Source organism: Ipomoea nil, unplaced genomic scaffold (assembly GCF_001879475.1).
Source record: "Ipomoea nil cultivar Tokyo-kokei standard unplaced genomic scaffold, Asagao_1.1 scaffold0482, whole genome shotgun sequence".
NCBI lineage: Eukaryota > Viridiplantae > Streptophyta > Magnoliopsida > Solanales > Convolvulaceae > Ipomoea > Ipomoea nil.
Genome location: NW_017616910.1, coordinates 1,279,780 through 1,299,977, shown reverse-complemented (window position 1 = coordinate 1,299,977; position 20,198 = coordinate 1,279,780). Strand labels below are relative to the sequence as shown.

At 37.0% G+C, this 20,198-nt stretch overlaps 1 protein-coding gene and 1 long non-coding RNA gene across 2 annotated transcripts; both read right to left on the bottom strand.

The window, feature by feature from the left end:
• Window positions 1-1,375: 1,375 nt before the first annotated feature.
• Window positions 1,376-4,271, bottom strand: LOC109173819 (galacturonosyltransferase 8). The gene is made up of 3 exons (XM_019323132.1): window positions 3,977-4,271; window positions 2,357-3,604; window positions 1,376-1,983 (listed from the first exon to the last, which is right to left on the bottom strand). The coding sequence occupies exons 1-3, from the start codon at window positions 4,166-4,168 to the stop codon at window positions 1,708-1,710; spliced, it is 1,716 nt and encodes a 571-aa protein (XP_019178677.1). The 5' UTR covers window positions 4,169-4,271; the 3' UTR covers window positions 1,376-1,707.
• Window positions 4,272-8,464: 4,193 nt separating this feature from the next.
• On the bottom strand, window positions 8,465-10,246 carry LOC109173455. The gene is made up of 2 exons (XR_002052913.1): window positions 10,053-10,246; window positions 8,465-8,755 (listed from the first exon to the last, which is right to left on the bottom strand). It is a non-coding gene; the product is annotated as an uncharacterized LOC109173455 (long non-coding RNA).
• Between the last annotated feature and the right edge of the window lie 9,952 nt (window positions 10,247-20,198).

The window sequence follows — 20,198 nt, the reverse complement described above, 5'->3', positions numbered from 1 at the left end:
TGCAAATGCATGAAATCACTATTCATTTAGATTTCATGTCACATATTGACCCTATTTGGTAAAATAGTTTAGCCTATCAGCCAATTTTGACTTATTTAACCAATATTAATTGTTTGACTTGGTTAAAAAATCAATATAAGTGTTTGGTTAATTAGCTTTTTGTAACATTTCCAAAATACTAAAATTCAAAAAGCTGGTCAAAGCAACTTTTTCAATTAACTTTTTGAGAAAAGAAATTATACCAAACACCTATCACCTATCAGCTAACAGCTAATTTACCAAACACTTTCCTACCATCAACAATGTTATCAACTAGTTATACCCTCTAATTAACCCAATCAACTAACCGCTAACAGCTATCAGCTAACAGCCATTTACCAAACAGGGGTCTTCTAAACACAAAGTGATATACCAAAAAGCAAGTGCATGTCTGATGTCTCCTCCAGTGTGCTTAGTTACACCTCACTAGGCTGCCGGATTCCATGGTGGAAGTGCTAAGGAATAACAGATAACATGAAGGGAAAATAAATGCCTTAAAATACTATGGCAGTCAAACTAGTTGAGGTTCCAATTACAGGACAACATACCATAAATAGGAATATCCTAACAAGGGTTTGGGGCAGCTAAGGAAGAGAATGATGCCAATTGCCAAACAAGAACCCAATCATCACATACAGCCTTGCTCTGATAATAGACCTCATCCAATCTTAACTTTTGTTCCAAAGTTTTTATTCTCAAATTCCCAAACATCGTCTTATCATCATCCTTTCTCTAATGAGAAATATTTTTCTTTCTAACAATCTTCCAATTCACAGTAAAACATGTTACAACTACTCACCAGGAAAGAAGCTTTTTCCATGCAGACTTGATAAATTTCAGAGAAACAGTTCTTCTGGAAGCTATCTAACTAGTGCATTTGAATGGGCGGAAAGAATAGAAGGAAAATGGAGGGTAAAGAAAACAAGGGGAGAAAATAATCCCCCATTCAATCAAATATTTTCCTCCCAAAAATATAAGAAAATCAAGAGAAAGTCACCATTCCTTTCTCACTACACATTATACACATGTACCCTATCACATCTCTTCATCCCCTCACTTCCTACCTATCCAAACACAACATAAAGGCTTCAAAAAGCTTCAACAATAAGAAATGCTAATATCCCCAAATTCTGTGGTGCTTTCTAGTTAGCTCTTTACTAGTGGCAGAAAACTGCAAATTTGAAAGCAACATTCTGATTTGAACATGCATCAGAATAGTAGTTATGGGTATATGCATCATTCTAAGCCAGCAACTTGAGTCCAGCTTCAACAACAAAATAACAGCATAAAAGTGTAGGCTGAAGAAAACAGTGCTTATTATGTACTACACCACTAAAGCAGGAAAGAGAACAATGCATTAGCATCAACCCCTTATATATTTAGCACAAGATAGCACACCTAACAGCATTTGAATTGTGAAAACTTAAACCTCACTGAGCAGCTTTATGCATAATTGAAGTTTAGCCATAAACTGAGATAACAACTATAAACAATTGGAGATTAAAAATTTTAAACTAATCCAGAAATTAAATATGCTAAAACTAAGGTTCACATTAAAGCTTCTATGATGTGGAATGAGTACTAACTTTATGTGTAAGGGGAGCTGATGAGACTCATGGAGAGTACTTGAAGGAATCCTCTCAGCAAAGCTTCAACTATTACCATCACTTAAAGGCCAAAATTACAGGCCTGGATGTACTCATTCTCGTAATCAACATATTTTGTCCAAAGTGGCCGAAACTGGGCAATGGCAATATCAAGCCATGGCTTCATATTCCCATTGAAGTGGACAACTGCAGCATTGTTTATTTCATCCGTGCTTATACTTGGATTGTAGCCAAGCCCTAAAACATGCCAGGACTTATCCAGTGGCTTTGTTGTGGAGTAATATGTGATCAAACCAGGGGGTAGCGTTCCCAATTTCCACAAAGTTCGGTTTTCATTCTGCAAACATAGTTACTTCTTCAGCAATATTTCAAATGCAATATTCAAAACATAGTAGTATATAGGGAAGAAAAAAAAGAAAAAAAACTCAATTGTAATTCTTTAAAAAAAAAAAAAAGGAAGCATATACATGTACATACTGCAATCAATTATCATCTAAGCAGACAGAGAGGAGGGTGCAGCGAGAAGGGAGTGGAGAGTTTCTCTTTGGGGGTAGGGGAAGGGGGAGAGACAAGCACCTATATTGCTTAGGCAGATTTAGAGTCACATACACAGGGATGTATATAATAAATACTGCAGAAAAATGATACATACAAACTAAAAGTGCCCAGGACCATAACATTAGTAACCTATTAAATAAATCATTTCTTACCAAAGCCTGCCAGTAATGGTATTCTTCTGTGCACTTCTCCTTGCGCCAAGCATCCAAGTCAAAGAAGTTCATGCCATAGGCCCATGCACAAGCTTTAGGGTTAAACTTCCGTCTGATCAAAGGATGAGAGAAATTCATGTATTGCGCATATCGATGGAATGAGCCAAAACAAGTTTCAACTGCTCCATTCACTTTACCATCCATATCTATCTTCCAAAGGCCAGTCAAATCCCTTTGAACAACTATATCATCATCCAAGAACAATATCCTGTGCAATTTTGGATACATTTCAGGCAAGTAGAACCTAAGATGATTTAATATTGATAAATACTTTGGATTCCTGAATTTCATATTTGTTGTGTCCTTTGTTGCATTCTCAAGCTTATTCTCAAAGTAAAACTTCTGTAGATTAGCAGATTCAAGCTGCCGAAGAACTGGGACATATGAAGAGTTCAAGAACTTGTAATCCTCAACAGCCTTCACTTCAATGTGAGCCCCATTATAATCCCTCATCTTGAACATAACTTGCATAGCTCCAAGATTCATCTTATCAGTTACAACATGAAACACATGCTTTGATGGGTCATTTGAATTCTTCACAGCAGAATTCACCACAACTGAAGCTGCAACCACATTGTCAGAGAAAATTGCATAATGGTAAAGATTGGGATCCTCCAATTCAGGTGGAGTGTGCTTCCCTTCATCTGTGTACTTGTCTGGATGCGCAATCCGCTCTTCCATTAACCTCATAGTCACACAATGCAAGCTTTTGGGAATTGATTTTGCAGCAATCAAGCTTGAGAAAGCACCTTGCTTCTTTGCCTTCGTTAGCTGATCATTCACAGCAAAAATAGTATCCTTGAGCTTCTGAATCTTTAACTGATTATCAAAAGACTCCTTTGCCTCAGCAACAACTTGACGCGTGACTTTGATTCTTTCTTTCACCTCCTTCTCAAACTGCCGAAGCACTGATTCATCAAGTGAGTTGGAATCCAACTCAAACAGTGCTCTATATGCAGGCTTTGAGATCAAATCTGTATAGTTTCGTGACAACTCTGCAAAGACTCGAACAAGTTTTGAGTTTTCAAGCTTCAGCTTTCGAGCATAGGAAGCATAAGCCAAAGCCAGAGCTCGGTGATCCTCTGCTTGCTTCCTGATCAGATCAAACCTTGGCTTTAATGGATCCGATTTCAGAGCCAGTACGGATCTTCGAACTGGCCCTACTCCATATGCATCGTGCAAAATGCCCTAAAAATCCAAAAAAAAAAAAAAAAAAAAAAAAAAAGTTATACAACTAGACCAGTCTTAGCAAATAACCAGAATGTGAGAAATCACAACCAGATCGAACTAATTGTGAAAGAAATAAGCAAACTCTAAAGCTATCAAATACACAGTTCATAAATTACTCCTTATAGAGATAATTAGTAGCAACTATAGGTTCTGAGTACATATTATCTACTAAAAATTGCCAAACATGAACAAAAATTCCAATTATAGAACTCAACAGCATGAAATTGCCGGCAATTTTTTATAGAAAACTACATCGGACACCACCGACAGATGCGCGAAACGATAAATGCGAGCATGAACAAGGAAAGTGATCAAACGAGTGATACTTACGACGTTGAGATCGGCGGGATCCGAGGAGGAAGTGTAGCGCAGGGAGAGAGTTAAGAAGAGAAAAACGGCGATAGTGAGAACGGAGGCGAAGAGCTTAAAGATGAAGCGGCCGGCAGCGGATCGTCCGAAAAGGCCGCCGGAGGTCCGATCTGTGGCCGACCGGTAGCTACGAACCGTCGGTGCGATAGCCATTTTTGCTTCTCTTTCTCCGAAGAGAGAGAGAGGGAGAGTTCACAGTTTAGTAGGAGTGGTAGTTTCTGAACTGGCAGTGAAATCTATACGCGGGTTTGTGAGCTGTGACGGTGGCCGGTGGGGTTGAAATAGGAATCGAAGAATGGGGTCACATAATACGACAGAGATCACAATTTAATTAAGTGAGATTAATTAATAATTTAATCTTTACTGTAATACTTTAGGCGCTTTTTTTCTCGGCTTCTGTTATTAATGCTCTGTTTTCGTTCGTTGATTTTCAATAGAGTTGTACTACAATACTTACATTAGACTCTCAAATCTTATTTTATGAAGAGTAAATATTCAAAATAGTCCTTCGACTATAGCTAAAATCACAAATTGGTCTTTGACTTTCAATTTTAACCAATTAAGTTCTTAACTTTGTAATTTTGACACGATTTGGTCCTCCATCTATTTTTTTGAAAGCAAAAAACAGAATTTCATTAATAGCTTAATAAACTGGCAATACATGTTGGTGGGATACCGACCCACGAACCTGAGACAGACATAGAATCGGTTGCTCGAGCCAACTTGTGAGCCACCTGATTCGCTGATCTCCTGACATGGCGAACCCTAACGTTCGCTATGTCCCTCGCAATTGATAGACATTGCGTTACAATAGACCCTACGTACGAAAAATCCACGACACTGGAATTAAAAACATTGCAGAAATTTAAACAATCGGATTCAACGATGATATGATTCTGATGAAGATCTTTGAGCCACGTTAAAGCTTCTTTGACTGCCAGCCCCTCCGCCATATAAGGATCCTTAGTGCTCCGGAGTTTTCCACATGTGGCTGCCACAAAACGTCCCTCATGATCACGAACCACCGCTCCATAACCAACAGCAGAAGTAAATATGGCTGCATCCACATTGCATTTAAGTGTGTTGAGGATCCTTAGTCCTCCATCTATTTGATCGTTTGTTGACTGTGATCGACGATCTCCAGAAGAACCTTCAGCTCTCATCGGAACACGTGGAGGCCTCTAGGATGACGTTGCACTGGTTCGGAAACACGTCGTCTTCTTCGCTCAGGTACGAACTCAATTACATTGAATCCAAAGGGAGGATGAAGAAAGGCGACCGGATTTGGTAGATTGCTTTCGGCAGTGGATTCAAATGTAACAGTGTGGTATGAAAATGCAATCAGAACCTTAAAAAACCGATGGTGGACCATGAAATTACATATAGAGTTAATTACCAAAATGGTCCCTTGACTATTGCAAAATTACTAATTTGATCATCGACTATTATTTTTACTCAATAAAGTCCTCGACTATGTAAATGTTAACCAATATGGTCCTCCGTTAGATTTGAGATCTAACATCTGTTAAAGTGGAGGGTAAGAAAGAAATTTCACCGATGAAATGACGGCTTCTGAGATTGACACCACTTAATTCTCCGGTGCATCGTCGGGGATCACTCTCATCGCAGATGCACTCCACGGCGTCACCAGTCGTAACCGTGGACAATACCCTGTTGTTCAATGATTTAATATTCAATTAATGATTCTCTCACCATTTCTTGATCTAAACGCTTCCTTAATCTCCGATTATTCCTTGGAGACGCACAAACTGCAGCAGCGTTCCTATTCCTGCATCTCCTGCGAACCCCAACTGCCTCCGCACCATCATCGCCAAGCTTCTCTGACAAACGGATCTTCGATTTCCGATTAGGCGATGGGGAGAGAAGTAAGAGCTCTTGGTTTGGGAGATTGTAGGGCGGGTTTGGGACTGGAGTGGCACTTTCAAGAGCGACTTTGGAAGGGGAGGATTGACCTTCTTGGTGATCGATTTGACGCAGTTTTTAAAGTCTTGAAGATGATTTTGTTCGGTTTCTGGGTTCGGATCGATGAGACGGCGGAGTAGTATCCATGGAGGTAGTAGTCTGTTTCAGTAACTCTGCAGAATTTTCGAGGGAATGAAGAAGAAGCGACTAGTGGAGAAAGCAAAGCCGGAGAAGAAGAGAAGAATAAGAAGAAGACTGGAACAGATGAAAAAGTTGCATGGCAGCTTTACTGGTATAGACGACGACAACGACAATCCTTTTTTGTAATGTTTCATGTCGCAAGTTACTAATCAAGGTCCAGGCCGCCGACGATGAATCCACCAAGTGATCTTTTTGATAATCTCTGACCTCTTACGTTAATAGATATATACATACAAATTGAATATAACCTATTATATATTTGTATGTAGTTGTATGTAGCGGAATAGGGGAGGGAACCGCCGGAAAATCGTTGTGGCTTCTTGCTTCGAAAATCCCAATTTTTGGAAGTAGTCGAGTCTGGGTATGAATTTGAAGTTGACAGAGCAGCAAAGGACAGTTGCCCATCTGGAAACGTCCTCGATTCCGATGGTGGTTTGCAGGATATGGAGCGTTGGACAGAGATGTTCCTCCATGGGGCGGGTGAGCAGCCGACACCGTCAGCGGATTACTCAGGGGAAGCTCCGGTCGTCCACCTCGGCCTAGCAGAACAGAAACGTTACAGTAGGGAGGAGAGTGGATGAGAGAATGGTGAAATTCCTTTATTACCCTGGACTTTAACAGATGCTAGACCCCAAACCTAACAAAGGACCATATTGGTTAACATTTACAAAGTCGAGGACTTTATTGAGTAAAAAAAATAGTCGAGGATCAAATTGGTAATTTCGCAATAGTCAAGGGACCATTTTGGTAATTAACTCTTACATATATATCCTCAAAAATCATAGTTAACAAACAGTCAAATAGACAGAGGACCAAATTGTGTTAAAATTACAAAGTTAAGGACTTAGTTGGTTGAAATTGAAAGTCGAGGACCAATTTGTGAATTTAACTATAGTCGATAGACCATTTTTGGTATTTACTCTTTTATGAATTATTAAATTACTTTTTCATGTATGTTCAGATGTTCAATACAAGTGTCTATATCAAGATTTTATGTGTGGGAGTAAAGTTGAAAGTAAAAAATAAGAATACATATAATATTTTCCTTTTCAATAAGGTTGCATTGTGAGGTACGTGTGTGTGTGTGTGTGTGTATATATATATATATATATATATATATATATATATATATATATATATATATATATCTTTGTGACTTTTTTTATCGTAGAACACACGATAATAATTTTTTTTTATTCATTAATTACGTGACAATAAGTCTCTTCATATTCATTATTACTATTTTTATGATCTAATAATTTGCATCTGTAAATCACACATAAAAGTGATATGTTCCTAACACATGAATACTATGAAATTGTCAAATCGGGAGAGTTGGGTCGAGATGTGAATCTATACAAGACGTTAAGACTATTTAAGTTACTTCAGGATATTATAATGTTTAAATAGAGTTATAATTGTATTATAAAGTTGTGTTATAATAAAACTCATAATGTAACGCACAATGCTTTAAACTTGTCTTTTTAGCCTACTAAAAATATTAACTTATCTTTTCATAATGAGGCCACAATTTAGCAATTTTCGAGGGTGTTCTCCGCATACTAAGGGGTCTAACCATAATAAAACTACTAGTTACTATAGGAATCTATTAGTGAACAAATTTGTAGGATTTTAGATATATCTAAACTACACCTTTTGAGCCTTGAGACGTATCAAAAACTGCACACAAAAAACGTGTGAATGAGATGATGTTAGTCTCTTTCAGCTTAACTAGATATGTGAAGTTCTAGTGTATCCTAGCTAAGAAAACACATTTTATCAGACCCCAAAAAATAAACAAAAAATTAAAAAAAAAAATGCACACTCTTAACAAATAAAACTACAGATTGGCCCTTACAGTTGATTGGCAATCCATCAACAATTTAAAAGCATAAACTAAATTTAGACTAAAACTTTTAAATTATCTTTTCATAATAGGACCACAAGAGCCTTCTCTCCATACTAAGGACCACAAGGGCATTCTCCCCATGCTAAGAGGTCTAACCATAATAAAACCACTAGTTACTATAGGAATCTATTAATGAACAAATTTTTAGGATTTTAGATGTATCTAAATTACGCCTTTTGAGCCTTGAACCTTGAGACGTATAAAAAAGGGCACACAAGGAGCGTGTGAATGAAATGATATTAGTCTCTTCCAACTTAACTAGACATGTGATGCTTAGTGTATCTTACCTCAGAAAACATCTCATCTGACCCAAAAAAATAAAAAATAAAAAAAATGCACACTCTAACAAATAAAACTACAGATTGGCCCTTACAGTTGATTGGCAATCCATCAACAATTTAAAAGCATAAGACTAATTTAGCAAAATCTGTCAAATCAATTGAAGATTTAGTAGAAGAGTTGATCACATATACTGCAATTCAGGATAGAAAACAGCCCATAGTTTACATACTTGCAGCAGAATTTTCAACATCATGTTACAGCACACAGCAGATGCCAGATAGAGTTCAAAACAGTTTATTAACAACTTCAAAAGCATTCTATAATGCCTGGATTTGCATACATCAGGAAGCTATTATTCATTCATAACAGGCTTGTTTTCATTCGCTTTAGGCTTCTGTTCCTTTGGCTTTTGCTCTTCAGTTTTCCTGTATAAATCCAGATATCAGAATCACGGTTAATGGATTGAATGCAACAAAGCAGCTCGTGCAGAATTTGATAGTAAGAATCCCAGCTAACAAATTACATTTTAGAAGAGGAACTACAAGTAATGTAGTGATAAACACTCTTCACTTTTTGGTAGCAAATTTCAAGATTTCATTCATAGTCTAACTGCCAAAATTCACAGAAAATTATGGTGAACGGAGCTCCAGGAAAGTAAATACAGAGCTAGAGAATACATAGGATCTGATAGGACTTTGATCAACTGCCAGTTTTTTAATAAGAAAGCCAGCCCGTGTCTAATGAAAAGCTCAAGTAAAAATAGGAGCGGTTGCAGTAGCTCATGACCCATAAAATATTAGTCTTGAATCTTTATACTGAGAAACAAATCATAGTTCATTATTTCCTGAATTTGTTCCATAATGCTCATTTCTTATATGAACAACAAACCCGAACTTGTTCATATGACCTGAATTGTAACATCCAATAACTGTCGGTGCCCGGAACCCCTAAGGCAAACATAAACACACATACACCCATAATGCATAAAGCTAAAATTTATGCTCCATAGTCAACATCTATAATGCACGAAACCTCCCACATTTCAGGACCGTTTCAACATCTATATGCACACACCCGTAATGCATAAAGCTAAAAACCATGCTCCATAGTCAACATCTATAATGCACCAAACCTCCCACATTTCGGGTTCGTTTCAAAATCTATACACTTATATTTTTTACATTTCTACAATTCTACATTTTCCTCACATTTGTATCCCGCGTTTTCCCTCATTCCCTGTTTCCATGCTACCCGGGTCAACATCATCAAGCCAACACAAGCTCTTGACATCATGTCAGCCATGCTTATAACCCAGTCTAGACCAATGCATAAGCTATCCAAACTTACCTTGAACACCTACCTTAACATCATCTGAGCCTGGTTTTAAAACCTCCATAATTTCACATATTCAATAAAATGTTAAAAACAAAAGGTTTCTTACTTTAAAATGCTTTCCAGAAAATCTCCATTTTAACCACAATTTAGAAGCATTAAAGCAGCTATTTTTATACCAAAATTCCTATTTTGGTTCATTTTCAGCAACTTCATCAATATTTTTCAACCAATGCAAGAGACATAATTGTTAACTCCAAGGATTCAGGAACATGAAATTAGAACAGGAAAAAATGAAATTTATCTTTTTCCTGTTTAGTTGAAAATTGAAATTAGAAACAGCGCAAAATATATACAGATCAAAGCAACAGACAAGAAATTAATGCGAACCTCTTATCGGAACCGCCTCCTTTCTGGCTGAGAAACGAGCGGAACAGCGGCGAGTTGACGTCGTAAATCATTGTCACTGTGCGAAGTTCGTCGTCCTCGAAGCTGGAAGCTGCTTTATTACAAACCCTAATATTTGATCGGCTCAGACTTTAGGTGGTCCGCAAGCTCACTAGCTCTGTAGCTCAGAAGTCAAGAATGATTGATTCAATTGGGCCCACGTTGTCCTGTGGGCCCACCCACAAATCTTTCTTGTGTAATGAAATGGCCCAATAGTGACACCTCGTAAATTATTGCGTGGACCGTGACTGCGGTCCAAAAACAATATCGTATATATTATGAGTATAAAAATACAATCGTTATACCCTGCACCATGACGCATATAGCAATGTGCGCTACGCGCTCCCAAAATGACGTCGTTTTAGGAGGCGTTGTAGAGAATTGATGTGATTATGTGTATTTGTTTATACAGTTATGTGTATTTGTTTATACAATTATGTGTATTTATTTATACAATTATGTACATTTATGTATACAATTATGTGTATTCTAGTATAAAACATTATGTACATTTTTGAACATGAAATTTTGTTTTTAAGAAAAATTAACCGCCAACATTGGGTAGCGAAATTTCCAAAAAAAATAAATAAAAAAAAAAAATCTGAAACGAAAACGAAGTTTTGCATCAGGGCGCACAATGCAATGCACGCCCTGGTGCACGATATAAATTGCCGTAAAAATAATGTACATTACGTGTTAGAATAATGTATATTATGTGTTAAAATAATGTACATTACGTGTTAGAATAATGAAATATATGAGGTAATATAATGTACATTATATTTTAAAATAATGTACATTATGCTTTAAAATAATGTACATTATGTTTTAGAATAATATGCATTATGAGTTATACAAACGTAAGTTACAGCTGGAAGCGCAAAAAAAAAAAAAAAAAAAAAAAAAAGTGACGTCATTTTTGGACTGTGACCCATACAATAACTATCGTGACTCTTTGGCTAGAGGCAATTTATATTTTATATCGTGGATTAGTATTTAAATCAATGTAACATTATGGACCTTAGTTAAGGTTGAAATAACTAGATATAAATTTCATATTCTTAAAATATAAAATTTTATAACAGAAGATATAAAAAACCATACACAATTATATAGCTACTTATTTTTGAAATTTGATTTAGACAATGTAGAATTTGTAAGCAAATTATGTGTCATTTTTACAGATTTACACAAATGTTGAACAAAACCAGAAACAGATCAGATTCACCATAAAGGAAGTGATGAAGGGTAATAGTCTTTGCTTTCTTTTGTAGTTGACGGATGTAGAAATCATGAAAATAGAGAATCAAACTAAACTAAGAATTCATTATTAAAATTTTCAAAAAAAAGAATTCATTATTTAAAAAAAAAAAAAAAAAAGAAACTTTCCATAAACCTAACTAACATTATCAGGGACGATAATGGTGACTTGGAAGCATATTAGTAGAATACAGAAGTTGACTCGATAGTTGAAATCACGTTGCACGTACACTACTGCTGCCACTCCCAAATCCCAAACTCATACTGCTCATAAGGAAGACTACTAATGGGCTGTACCATATTACAAAAGTTATTATTCACTCCACTACTGTCATGCTGTTCTTGATGATAAGCAATGGAACTGCTGGGATCTTGATATGAGAAGTTGAGCCCAGTTCTACTCCCCATCTCTTGATTTGGCTGCAGATTAGAAAAGTGGGTTTTAGGGTTCATAGCGAAACTGCTACTACTCCCACTTTCATTCTGATGATGATAAATTCCATAGCCATAATAACCAAGATTAGACTCCCCTTGATTCGTCACCATATCTCCAATGAAGTTCCCAAATCCCTCACAATTACTCTCCCCATTCCCATTCCCATAATAAGAAGAAGAAAAAGTGGGCGCTTGATTTACCCCCATGTCAACAACGCTCATTCCAAAATCGTTATCCATCTGGGCATTATTATTTTCTTGATCGGCTCCAGAAACGTCGTACAATACCTCGTCCTCCACAATACCCGCAGCATTATTCCCAAACCCGCAATTTTCTACGTCGATTTCCTTGCCTTTATCGGACTTCGGAATCTTGATTCTCGAACACAAGCGATCTCCGCCGCTGCCTTTCTTTTCCCTGGGATTTTCAGAACGGATGGGCTTACCACTTTCCTTCATGGCACTCAGAACCGCCTTCACGTCATTAAGGTTGTCGGGCCAAGTCTCCAGTTTTCCGTCCGGGGAAACAATAATCACACACAGTTTAACATCGCAGAGAGTAGAGAGTTCTTTACTCTTTTTCAAAATACTAATTTTTCGGTTTTGATATCGAATTTTCCTCGCTTTCTTTTCTTGCTCAGCCATTGTTGTTACAGAGAAAGTACAGAAAGCCGAATGAGAAGATGAAGTATAAGAAATTAGGAAAGAGCCGTATATAATTATATACTCCGTATATCCGTTGGAAGAATTACGGAGTATTACCGTTGTTTTTATTTATTTTTTTTTTGGTAAAATTACCGTTGTTTTCTTGGTAAGCAAGAAAAACAAAACAATATACTCCGTATATTAAAGAACTTTAGGTGGTCAGCACTCGGCAAGCCCTCACTAGCTCTTAGCTTAGAAGTCAAGAGTGATTGATTCAATTGGGCCCACCCACAAATCTTCCTTGTAATGAAATGGCCCACAGTGACACCTGGTCTAAAGGCAATTTATAATTTTATATCATGAACTAAGGTTGACAAATGATTGTGACCCTGAATGAAAATAATGAAGTACAAATTCATACTGGTAATGTATAGAATTTTATAACATAATATATAAAAAATCACAACACAATGCATATACATATATTATATATTTATTTATTTTTTAAATTTGATTTAGGAGTATAACTTATGTTCATAGGCAGGGACGGAGTCAAAGGGGCCGGGGCAGCTACCCCCTACCCCCACCCCATATATAATCTTTGTATGTATATATGTATATATATATAGTACATGTTTTAATATTAGTATAAACAAACTATTAAATGCTAACAAGAATGAATTAGTTTAGTTGGTTGAGCATATTTTTGACAATGGTAAAGGTCAAGGGTTCAAATCCTAACATCAATATATTTTTATAGTGTTTTTAATTCAACTTAATTATGTTTAATAGTTTGAATCCTTTAACATCAACATAGTATTTTTAATTCAACTTAATTATGTTTCATAGTTTGAATCCTTTAGCATCAACATATTGTTTTTAATTCAACTTAATTATGTTTCATAGTTCGAATGTTTTAGCATCAACATATTTTTATAGTGTTTTTAATTCAAATTAATTATGTTTCATATTTTGTTATGAATTTTTTTTATAAAGTTTCAATGTGTTTTATTTTTCGTGTATATCTAACAATATTTACAATTATATTTCTTAGGTAATTTTTTTTTTAAATTATCTCTTTTGTTTTAATATTTGGCTTTTGAAAAAATTAATCAGAATGTAAGAAATCAAAACCAGATCGAACTAATTGTGAAAGAAATAAGCAAACTCTAAAGCTATCAAATACACAGTTCATAAATTACTCCTTATAGAGATAATTAGTAGCAACTATAGGTTCTGCAATCTGCATACATTTTATCTACTAAAAATTGCCAAACATGAACAAAATTACAATTATAGAACTCAACAGCATGAAATTGCCGGCAATTTTTCGGACACCACCGACAGATGCGCGAAACGAGAAATGCGAGCATGAACAAGGAAAGTGATCAAACGAGTGATACTTACGACGTTGAGATCGGCGGGATCCGAGGAGGAAGTGTAGCGCAGGGAGAGAGTTAAGAAGAGAAAAACGGAGAGAGTGAGAACGGAGGCGAAGAGCTTAAAGATGAAGCGGCCGGCAGCGGATCGTCCAAAAAGGCCGCCGGAGGTCCGATCTGTGGCCGACCGGTAGCTACGAACCGTCGGTGCGAGAGAGAGGGGGAGAGTTCACAGTTTAGTAGGAGTGGTGGTTTCTGAACTCTCTCTCTCTATATATATATATATATATATATATATATATATATATATATATATATATATATCTTTATGACTTTTTTATCGTATAACACAAGATAATAATTTTTTTTTTATTCATTGATTAAGAGACAATTGTAACGTTTTCCTTGTGTATTATTATTATTATTATTATTATTAAGTTTATTATATAATAACAATAATATTTAAGTGGTGCAAATCAATAGGCTGACTAAGTATTAGAACTTAGTCAGCATTAGGTAATTAGTTACCTACATTGATGGGATGTAGGTTATTTAGACTCTCAAGTCCTCTCACTGCTCGGTTGACGTATCATACATCATCTAAAGTCACTGAGAGAAGTGAGAGAAACACAATTAAAACCTACGGAGATTTTTACAGCAGCCCGAGGAACTTCTGCTCATCAGACCACGAGTCCCTGGTGATCAAGATCTAAAGCTATGGCTGGAGGTTAGTAATCTAAACTCTGTTTTAATAGCCACGTATTTATTAATTGTCACGTGGATTATGTGCTTACATTTGGTATCAGTGCCAATTTATCTCTGCCTATCTTTGATTCAATTGCATAATACAGTTATTTACATATGCTATACTTTCTTTGTATAATTTAGAATACATATGTAATGTGCAATTCTGTTGGGCTGCTGGAAATATTGTGTAATCTTTTTCGCATTTAGAATTTTTTTTTTTTAAAAAAAAAAAAATTACAATTGGTTTTTTTTCTCTCCGTCCGTGACTGCTACTGTTCTTCGCCGGATTTCTGTTCGTCGGTAAGGGGTGCTCGCCGGATTCTGTTCGCCGGTGATGCACGATCCTCTGGCGCTGGCTGATTGTCCGCTGAGGACGGCGGTGTGGCGGAACTGGGTTGCTCCCGGTGGTGACGCCACAGGCTGCCTCCATCGGTGGTGGCCGGCGGCGGAGACAAGGGACACGGCGTGACGGCGTGGCGGCGGTCGTGAGCGATCCGGCGGTGGTGGTGGAGTCGGGTCCTCCCGGCTTCTCCGCTACTGCTTCTCCGCTTCTCCGCTTCTGTCCTCTGGTTTGTGTAAAGCAGTAGCAGATGAAGAAGATGATGGTTTCAGGGGTTTAATGGGTCGGGTCTGGCCCAATTCGGCCAGACCTAGGCTCCATTATAAATAAATAAATAAAAAAATTGGTTCTGGGCCTGTACTCATTTGGGCTTCCTGAAATTTTTTTGTTATTCATCATATTTGGCTTCTTCTTATGGGTTTTATCCAATTGATTTTTTTTTTCCTAAAGTTGATATTAAATTATAATTCCTTTGAACAAATTATTATGTCTCAATTTGTTTGAATTTTAATTTAATATTGAATTTCAGTTTAAATTGTATTTAGTATTACAATTTAATTGTGGAGCATGAGTTATAATGTGCATAATCTGAGCATGTATTACTGTTTATTGCATTAATTATTTGATTGTTATAATTATGCATATGTTAGATAAGCATGTTCTTTAAGTATGAATCTAGTGCCTTTAGGTCTGAATTATATGTCTATTACGCATGTTATAGTGCCTTTAGGTGAATTTAGTGCCTTTTAAGGATAGATTAAGCATGTTAGTTTACTCATTCAGTTATTGCTCCGCTCGTGTCTTTCTAAAGCTATAAAGCACATAAAGTAAATCAAAGTTCTAGTTTACCCAAATTTAAAGCCTTATCCATAGGTGTATAACCGTCTTATAGATCTTTCAAACAATTTTACTTCAAATATGAGAATACATGACTTAGGGAAGTTTCTTGGGGAGGTATACTAGTTCTATGGCCCTGGCTTAAATGCCTTGTTGCTACTAGTCCCCTTGCAACGCTACTCTATCTAAGGAGTTGGTATTTAACCGAGCTTCGTCTCGACCAACTTTCCTGGGAGTATACCTAAAGATTGTCTATCATGTTTTGGTTTAATCTGTTTGCTAGGCTTTAAATTACCATTTGCCAAGTGATTACAATTTTGTAATTAAAGAGTAGCCACATCATCTTTAATTGCTTAAATTGTATTTAGATTCACTCACATAAAGAGTTGGCAATATCCTTGTAGTTAATTCTATATGATATGGCAAAATTTAGCCCACAGGCAATTTTGTTGTATTTGTAGGATTGATTAGGACGAAATGCCAGGCTATGATCATAATTTGCCCACAGGGATTATGTATCGGCATATAGTTTTGGTAGTTTTGTCATCAAGGGTGGAAACACCCAAACCGTACCCATTCTGGTTTTCACCATTCAGTTTGGTAAATTCATTATGCGTAAAAATTCAGCCCACAGGCAATTTTTATGGCATTTGAATTTATCTTTTGCATAAGTTTGCATTGGCAAAATATGCACTTTAGTTCTTTTGTGCCTCGAAAATCAAAACTAACAAACTCATAATTTCCTTTCAGAAACTATCCCAATTGTCTCACACGTTCAGGTCCCAATGCTTACTCCTAATAATTATAGAGAGTGGAATGATGCGCTCCTGATCTACTTTGGCATGAATGAGATGGACTATGCTATTAACCATCCCGCGCCTCCGGCTATAACCGCGACGAGCACTCAAGAAGCCAAAGACATTTGGGCTAAATGGGAGCGGCACAATCGCCTGTGCATGTTTTTCATTAAGTCTCGGGTTTCGAGTGATATACGCCGCACGGTTGATAAGCTTAAAACAGCTCAAGAGTGTATTGAGGCCATTGCCAAGAAGTTTGAAACTTCAGACAAATCCCTAGCAAGCACCTTAATAATGCAGTTCACCTCCCTTCGTTATTCTCCTGCCGATGGTGTGCGCAGTCACATCATGCAACTTAGTGATATTGCAGCTCAACTAGACAAGTTGGAGATCAAGCTGCCAGACTCATTTGTGGTGCATTTTGCACTAAACACTCTCCCTCCTGAGTATAGCACCTTCAAAATTGCATATAACACTGATTGTAGCAAAAATAAGATGTGAGCTCGGGTGTTATATCGTCCTCAGGGGATTGGGGGATATGGCACGCAATATGCAATCACAATAAACTAGGCACTAGCATAAAGAAATCAACCAGAAGCTAAGAAAATAACAAGTTTCAAGGTTACGGTAGCTAAACAAAGTAACACACACATATTAACAAGATGTAAACACGAAACAAAGAAATAGGACTCAAGCTAGGGAGCATTATCATCTAGATGCATAGCACAACCTAAGGATTGGGGAAAATCACACAACCAAGGAATAGAGGGGATGCACGTAGGAATCCTAGTCTATAAGTCACTCACGTGAGCAAATTAACAAGGATTAGAACAAGAAATTGCCCACTCTCGTGGTGAATCAACTCCAAGTTCTTCAAGAACACAAAACATCTAAAACTCCCAATTTCTCCTATTTTCGTAGGAAGAAATCGGGTTTATGCAAGGAGCGGCTTGGAATCTTGACCCAACTCTCATTGAAGCCAATAATCCTCCAAAACATGTCAATGAATGTTGTACACCAAGCATTAACAAAATACAAACACAAATCCTTCATAAACTCAAGAACCCTAGGTAGGCAAAATCCCCTTTATGCAATAATCACAAATCAAGCATCAAGATATATAATACAACCCTAACTCAAGTCCATAAACTAACTACTCATGATTCAATAGCATAAAGAACACAAAAACATAAATATAAAGCATAAACATTGCAAGATAAAGAGATAAAAGGGAGAAGAAAACTTCACTAAGAAATGGATGGTAAATCTTGGAATCCAAGTGTTGAATCCTTGAATACAAGCTTGAAATATGATAAAGAACCTAAATCTACACCTAATCTAACACTAAAATATGAAAAGAAAGAGTAGAAAATAGTTAGGGTTCGAATGGGGTTCAAAACCGAGTAGAAATGAGTGAAAACTCAGCTAAAATAGAGCAGAGACGGGGGGTTTCGACGCGTCGAGAAATTTCTCGACGAGTCGAGCTCTACTCTTCAACAGAACTCCGTTTTGTAGGCTGATTTTGACCCTTTTGTCTTCAGAATTAGGCTTCGGTGTCTTCATGAAAGTTGTAGATATTCAAGTCTTCTTTCAAATGGCGCAAGAATCACTTAATTTGGACAATCCTAAGCCTAGATATGATCAAATTACCAAACAGTGGTCAGTTTCGAGTGAAATCTGTAAGTTCGGAACTTCAACTTCAAGGATGATTTTGACCACTGTGACTTCCTTTTTAGGCTTTGATGTATGAATATAAGTTGTAGCCCTTTGAGTTTTCTTTTCAATGGGACAAGAATCATGTAATTTGGATGTTTTTAGCTTGATATATGGTCCAAAAACCATGACGTCGACGTGCAGGTCGGGAATTGCAATTGCATGGTCGCTTGCTTCTCTTTTGCTTTGGTTTGCCCACATGACCAAGACCATTGAAAGAACCACCCTAGACTCCTTTGGAAGTGTTGCATCCATCTCCATAGCTTCGTATTTGGCTCTCATTGACTCCAAATTCATCCAAAATACCTCAAAAGCACACAATTGCCTGCACTCTACAATTTATGCATCAAAAGATATAAACAAAGGAATTAAGGCACTTCTTTGCATAAAATCAAAGTGTTTGTCACTCAAAATATGTCTATACAAGGGGTAAAAATATGGACATAAATGCACTTATCAAACACACATGACAAGAAATGGACCATTAATGATCTAATTAATAAGTGTGTGCAAGAAGAAGGGAGACTACGTCAGGAACAAAAGGGGGAGAGTGTCATGCTTGCAGTAGCAAAGCATAAAGGGAGATCTGGCAAGCGCCACACTGCAGCTAAAGGGAAAGCAAAATTATCCCCTCAGACTGACATTAAGAAAGCACAGAAATGCTTCTTCTGTAAGAAGAAGGGGCATATGAAGAAGGACTGTGCAAAGTTTAAGAAGTGGATGTATGAGAAAGGTATGATCTCTTCCTTTGTCTGTTTTGAATCCAATATGTCAGATGTTAATGCTAACACTTGGTGGATTGATTCTGGTTCAACAATCCACATTGCAAATTCTTTACAGGATATGCAAAATCTGAGACAACCGATGTCAAATGAGCGAAACATCTTCTCCGGAAATAAGATGGGCTCGCCGGTTGAAGCTGTAGGGACTTGCAGGCTGATTTTAGACAGTGGTTTCGTTTTGAATTTGGAGAGGACATTTTACGTACCAACTTTTTCACGAAATTTGGTTTCTGTCTCAAGACTTGTACCGTTTGGATTCAATTTTATTTTTTTCAGACAAGTATTTTAAATTATTTGATAATTCTACTTGTATTGGAAATGGTACACTGTCTGATGGTCTTTATCGTCTTCACTTACAAAATGATGCAAGTTATGATTCCTTACATGTTCAAACTGGCACCAAACTGTGTAGTGTTAACGATAAATCTTCAATGTTGTGGCACCGGAGATTGGGACACATCTCCCTTGATCGCATTAAAAGGTTGGTAAAGGATGGAGTACTTTCTACTCTAGACTATACTGACTTTGAGACTTGTATAGACTGCATTAAAGGCAAGCAGACTAACAAGTCGAAGAAAGGTGCCAATAGAAGTTCAACATTATTAGAGATAATTCATACTGACATATGCTGTCCAGATATGGATATGCAGGGTCAGAAATATTTCATTACCTTTATAGATGACTTCTCTAGATTTACCTATGTGTATTTACTTCATCATAAGTATGAAGCATTGGATGCCTTTAAAACCTTTAAGGCTGAAGTTGAAAACCAATGCAAGAAGAAAATACAAATAGTTAGGTCAGACAGAGGTGGTGAATATTATGGTAGATACACAGAAAATGGACAAGCTTTGGGTCCGTTTGCTGAATTCCTTCAACAGCATGGGATTGTTGCCCAATACACCATGCCGGGTTCCCCGGATCAAAATGGTGTTGCTGAAAGAAGGAATCGGACTCTTTTGGACATGGTGCGGAGTATGCTGAGCAACTCCACACTTCCAAAATCATTGTGGGCCGATGCTCTCAAGACGGCAACGTATATATTAAACTGGGTTCCGACCAAGGCTGTCCCCAAGACACCTTTTGAGCTTTTCAAAGGTTGGAAACCGATTTTGCATCATATGCGTGTTTGGGGTTGTCCGTCTGAGGTGAGG

What these genes read in the sequence shown, in the direction of transcription:
- LOC109173819 (XM_019323132.1), bottom strand. Translation starts at nt 4,168, where the DNA reads ATGGCTATCGCACCGACGGTTCGTAGCTACCGGTCGGCCACAGATCGG. An exon ending in ATCCCGCCGATCTCAACGTC is followed by an intron (nt 3,605 to 3,976) that starts GTAAGTATCACT and finishes TTGGATTTTTAG; the next exon opens with GGCATTTTGCACGATGCATA. An exon ending in ACCATTACTGGCAGGCTTTG is followed by an intron (nt 1,984 to 2,356) that starts GTAAGAAATGAT and finishes CTATGTTTGCAG; the next exon opens with AATGAAAACCGAACTTTGTG.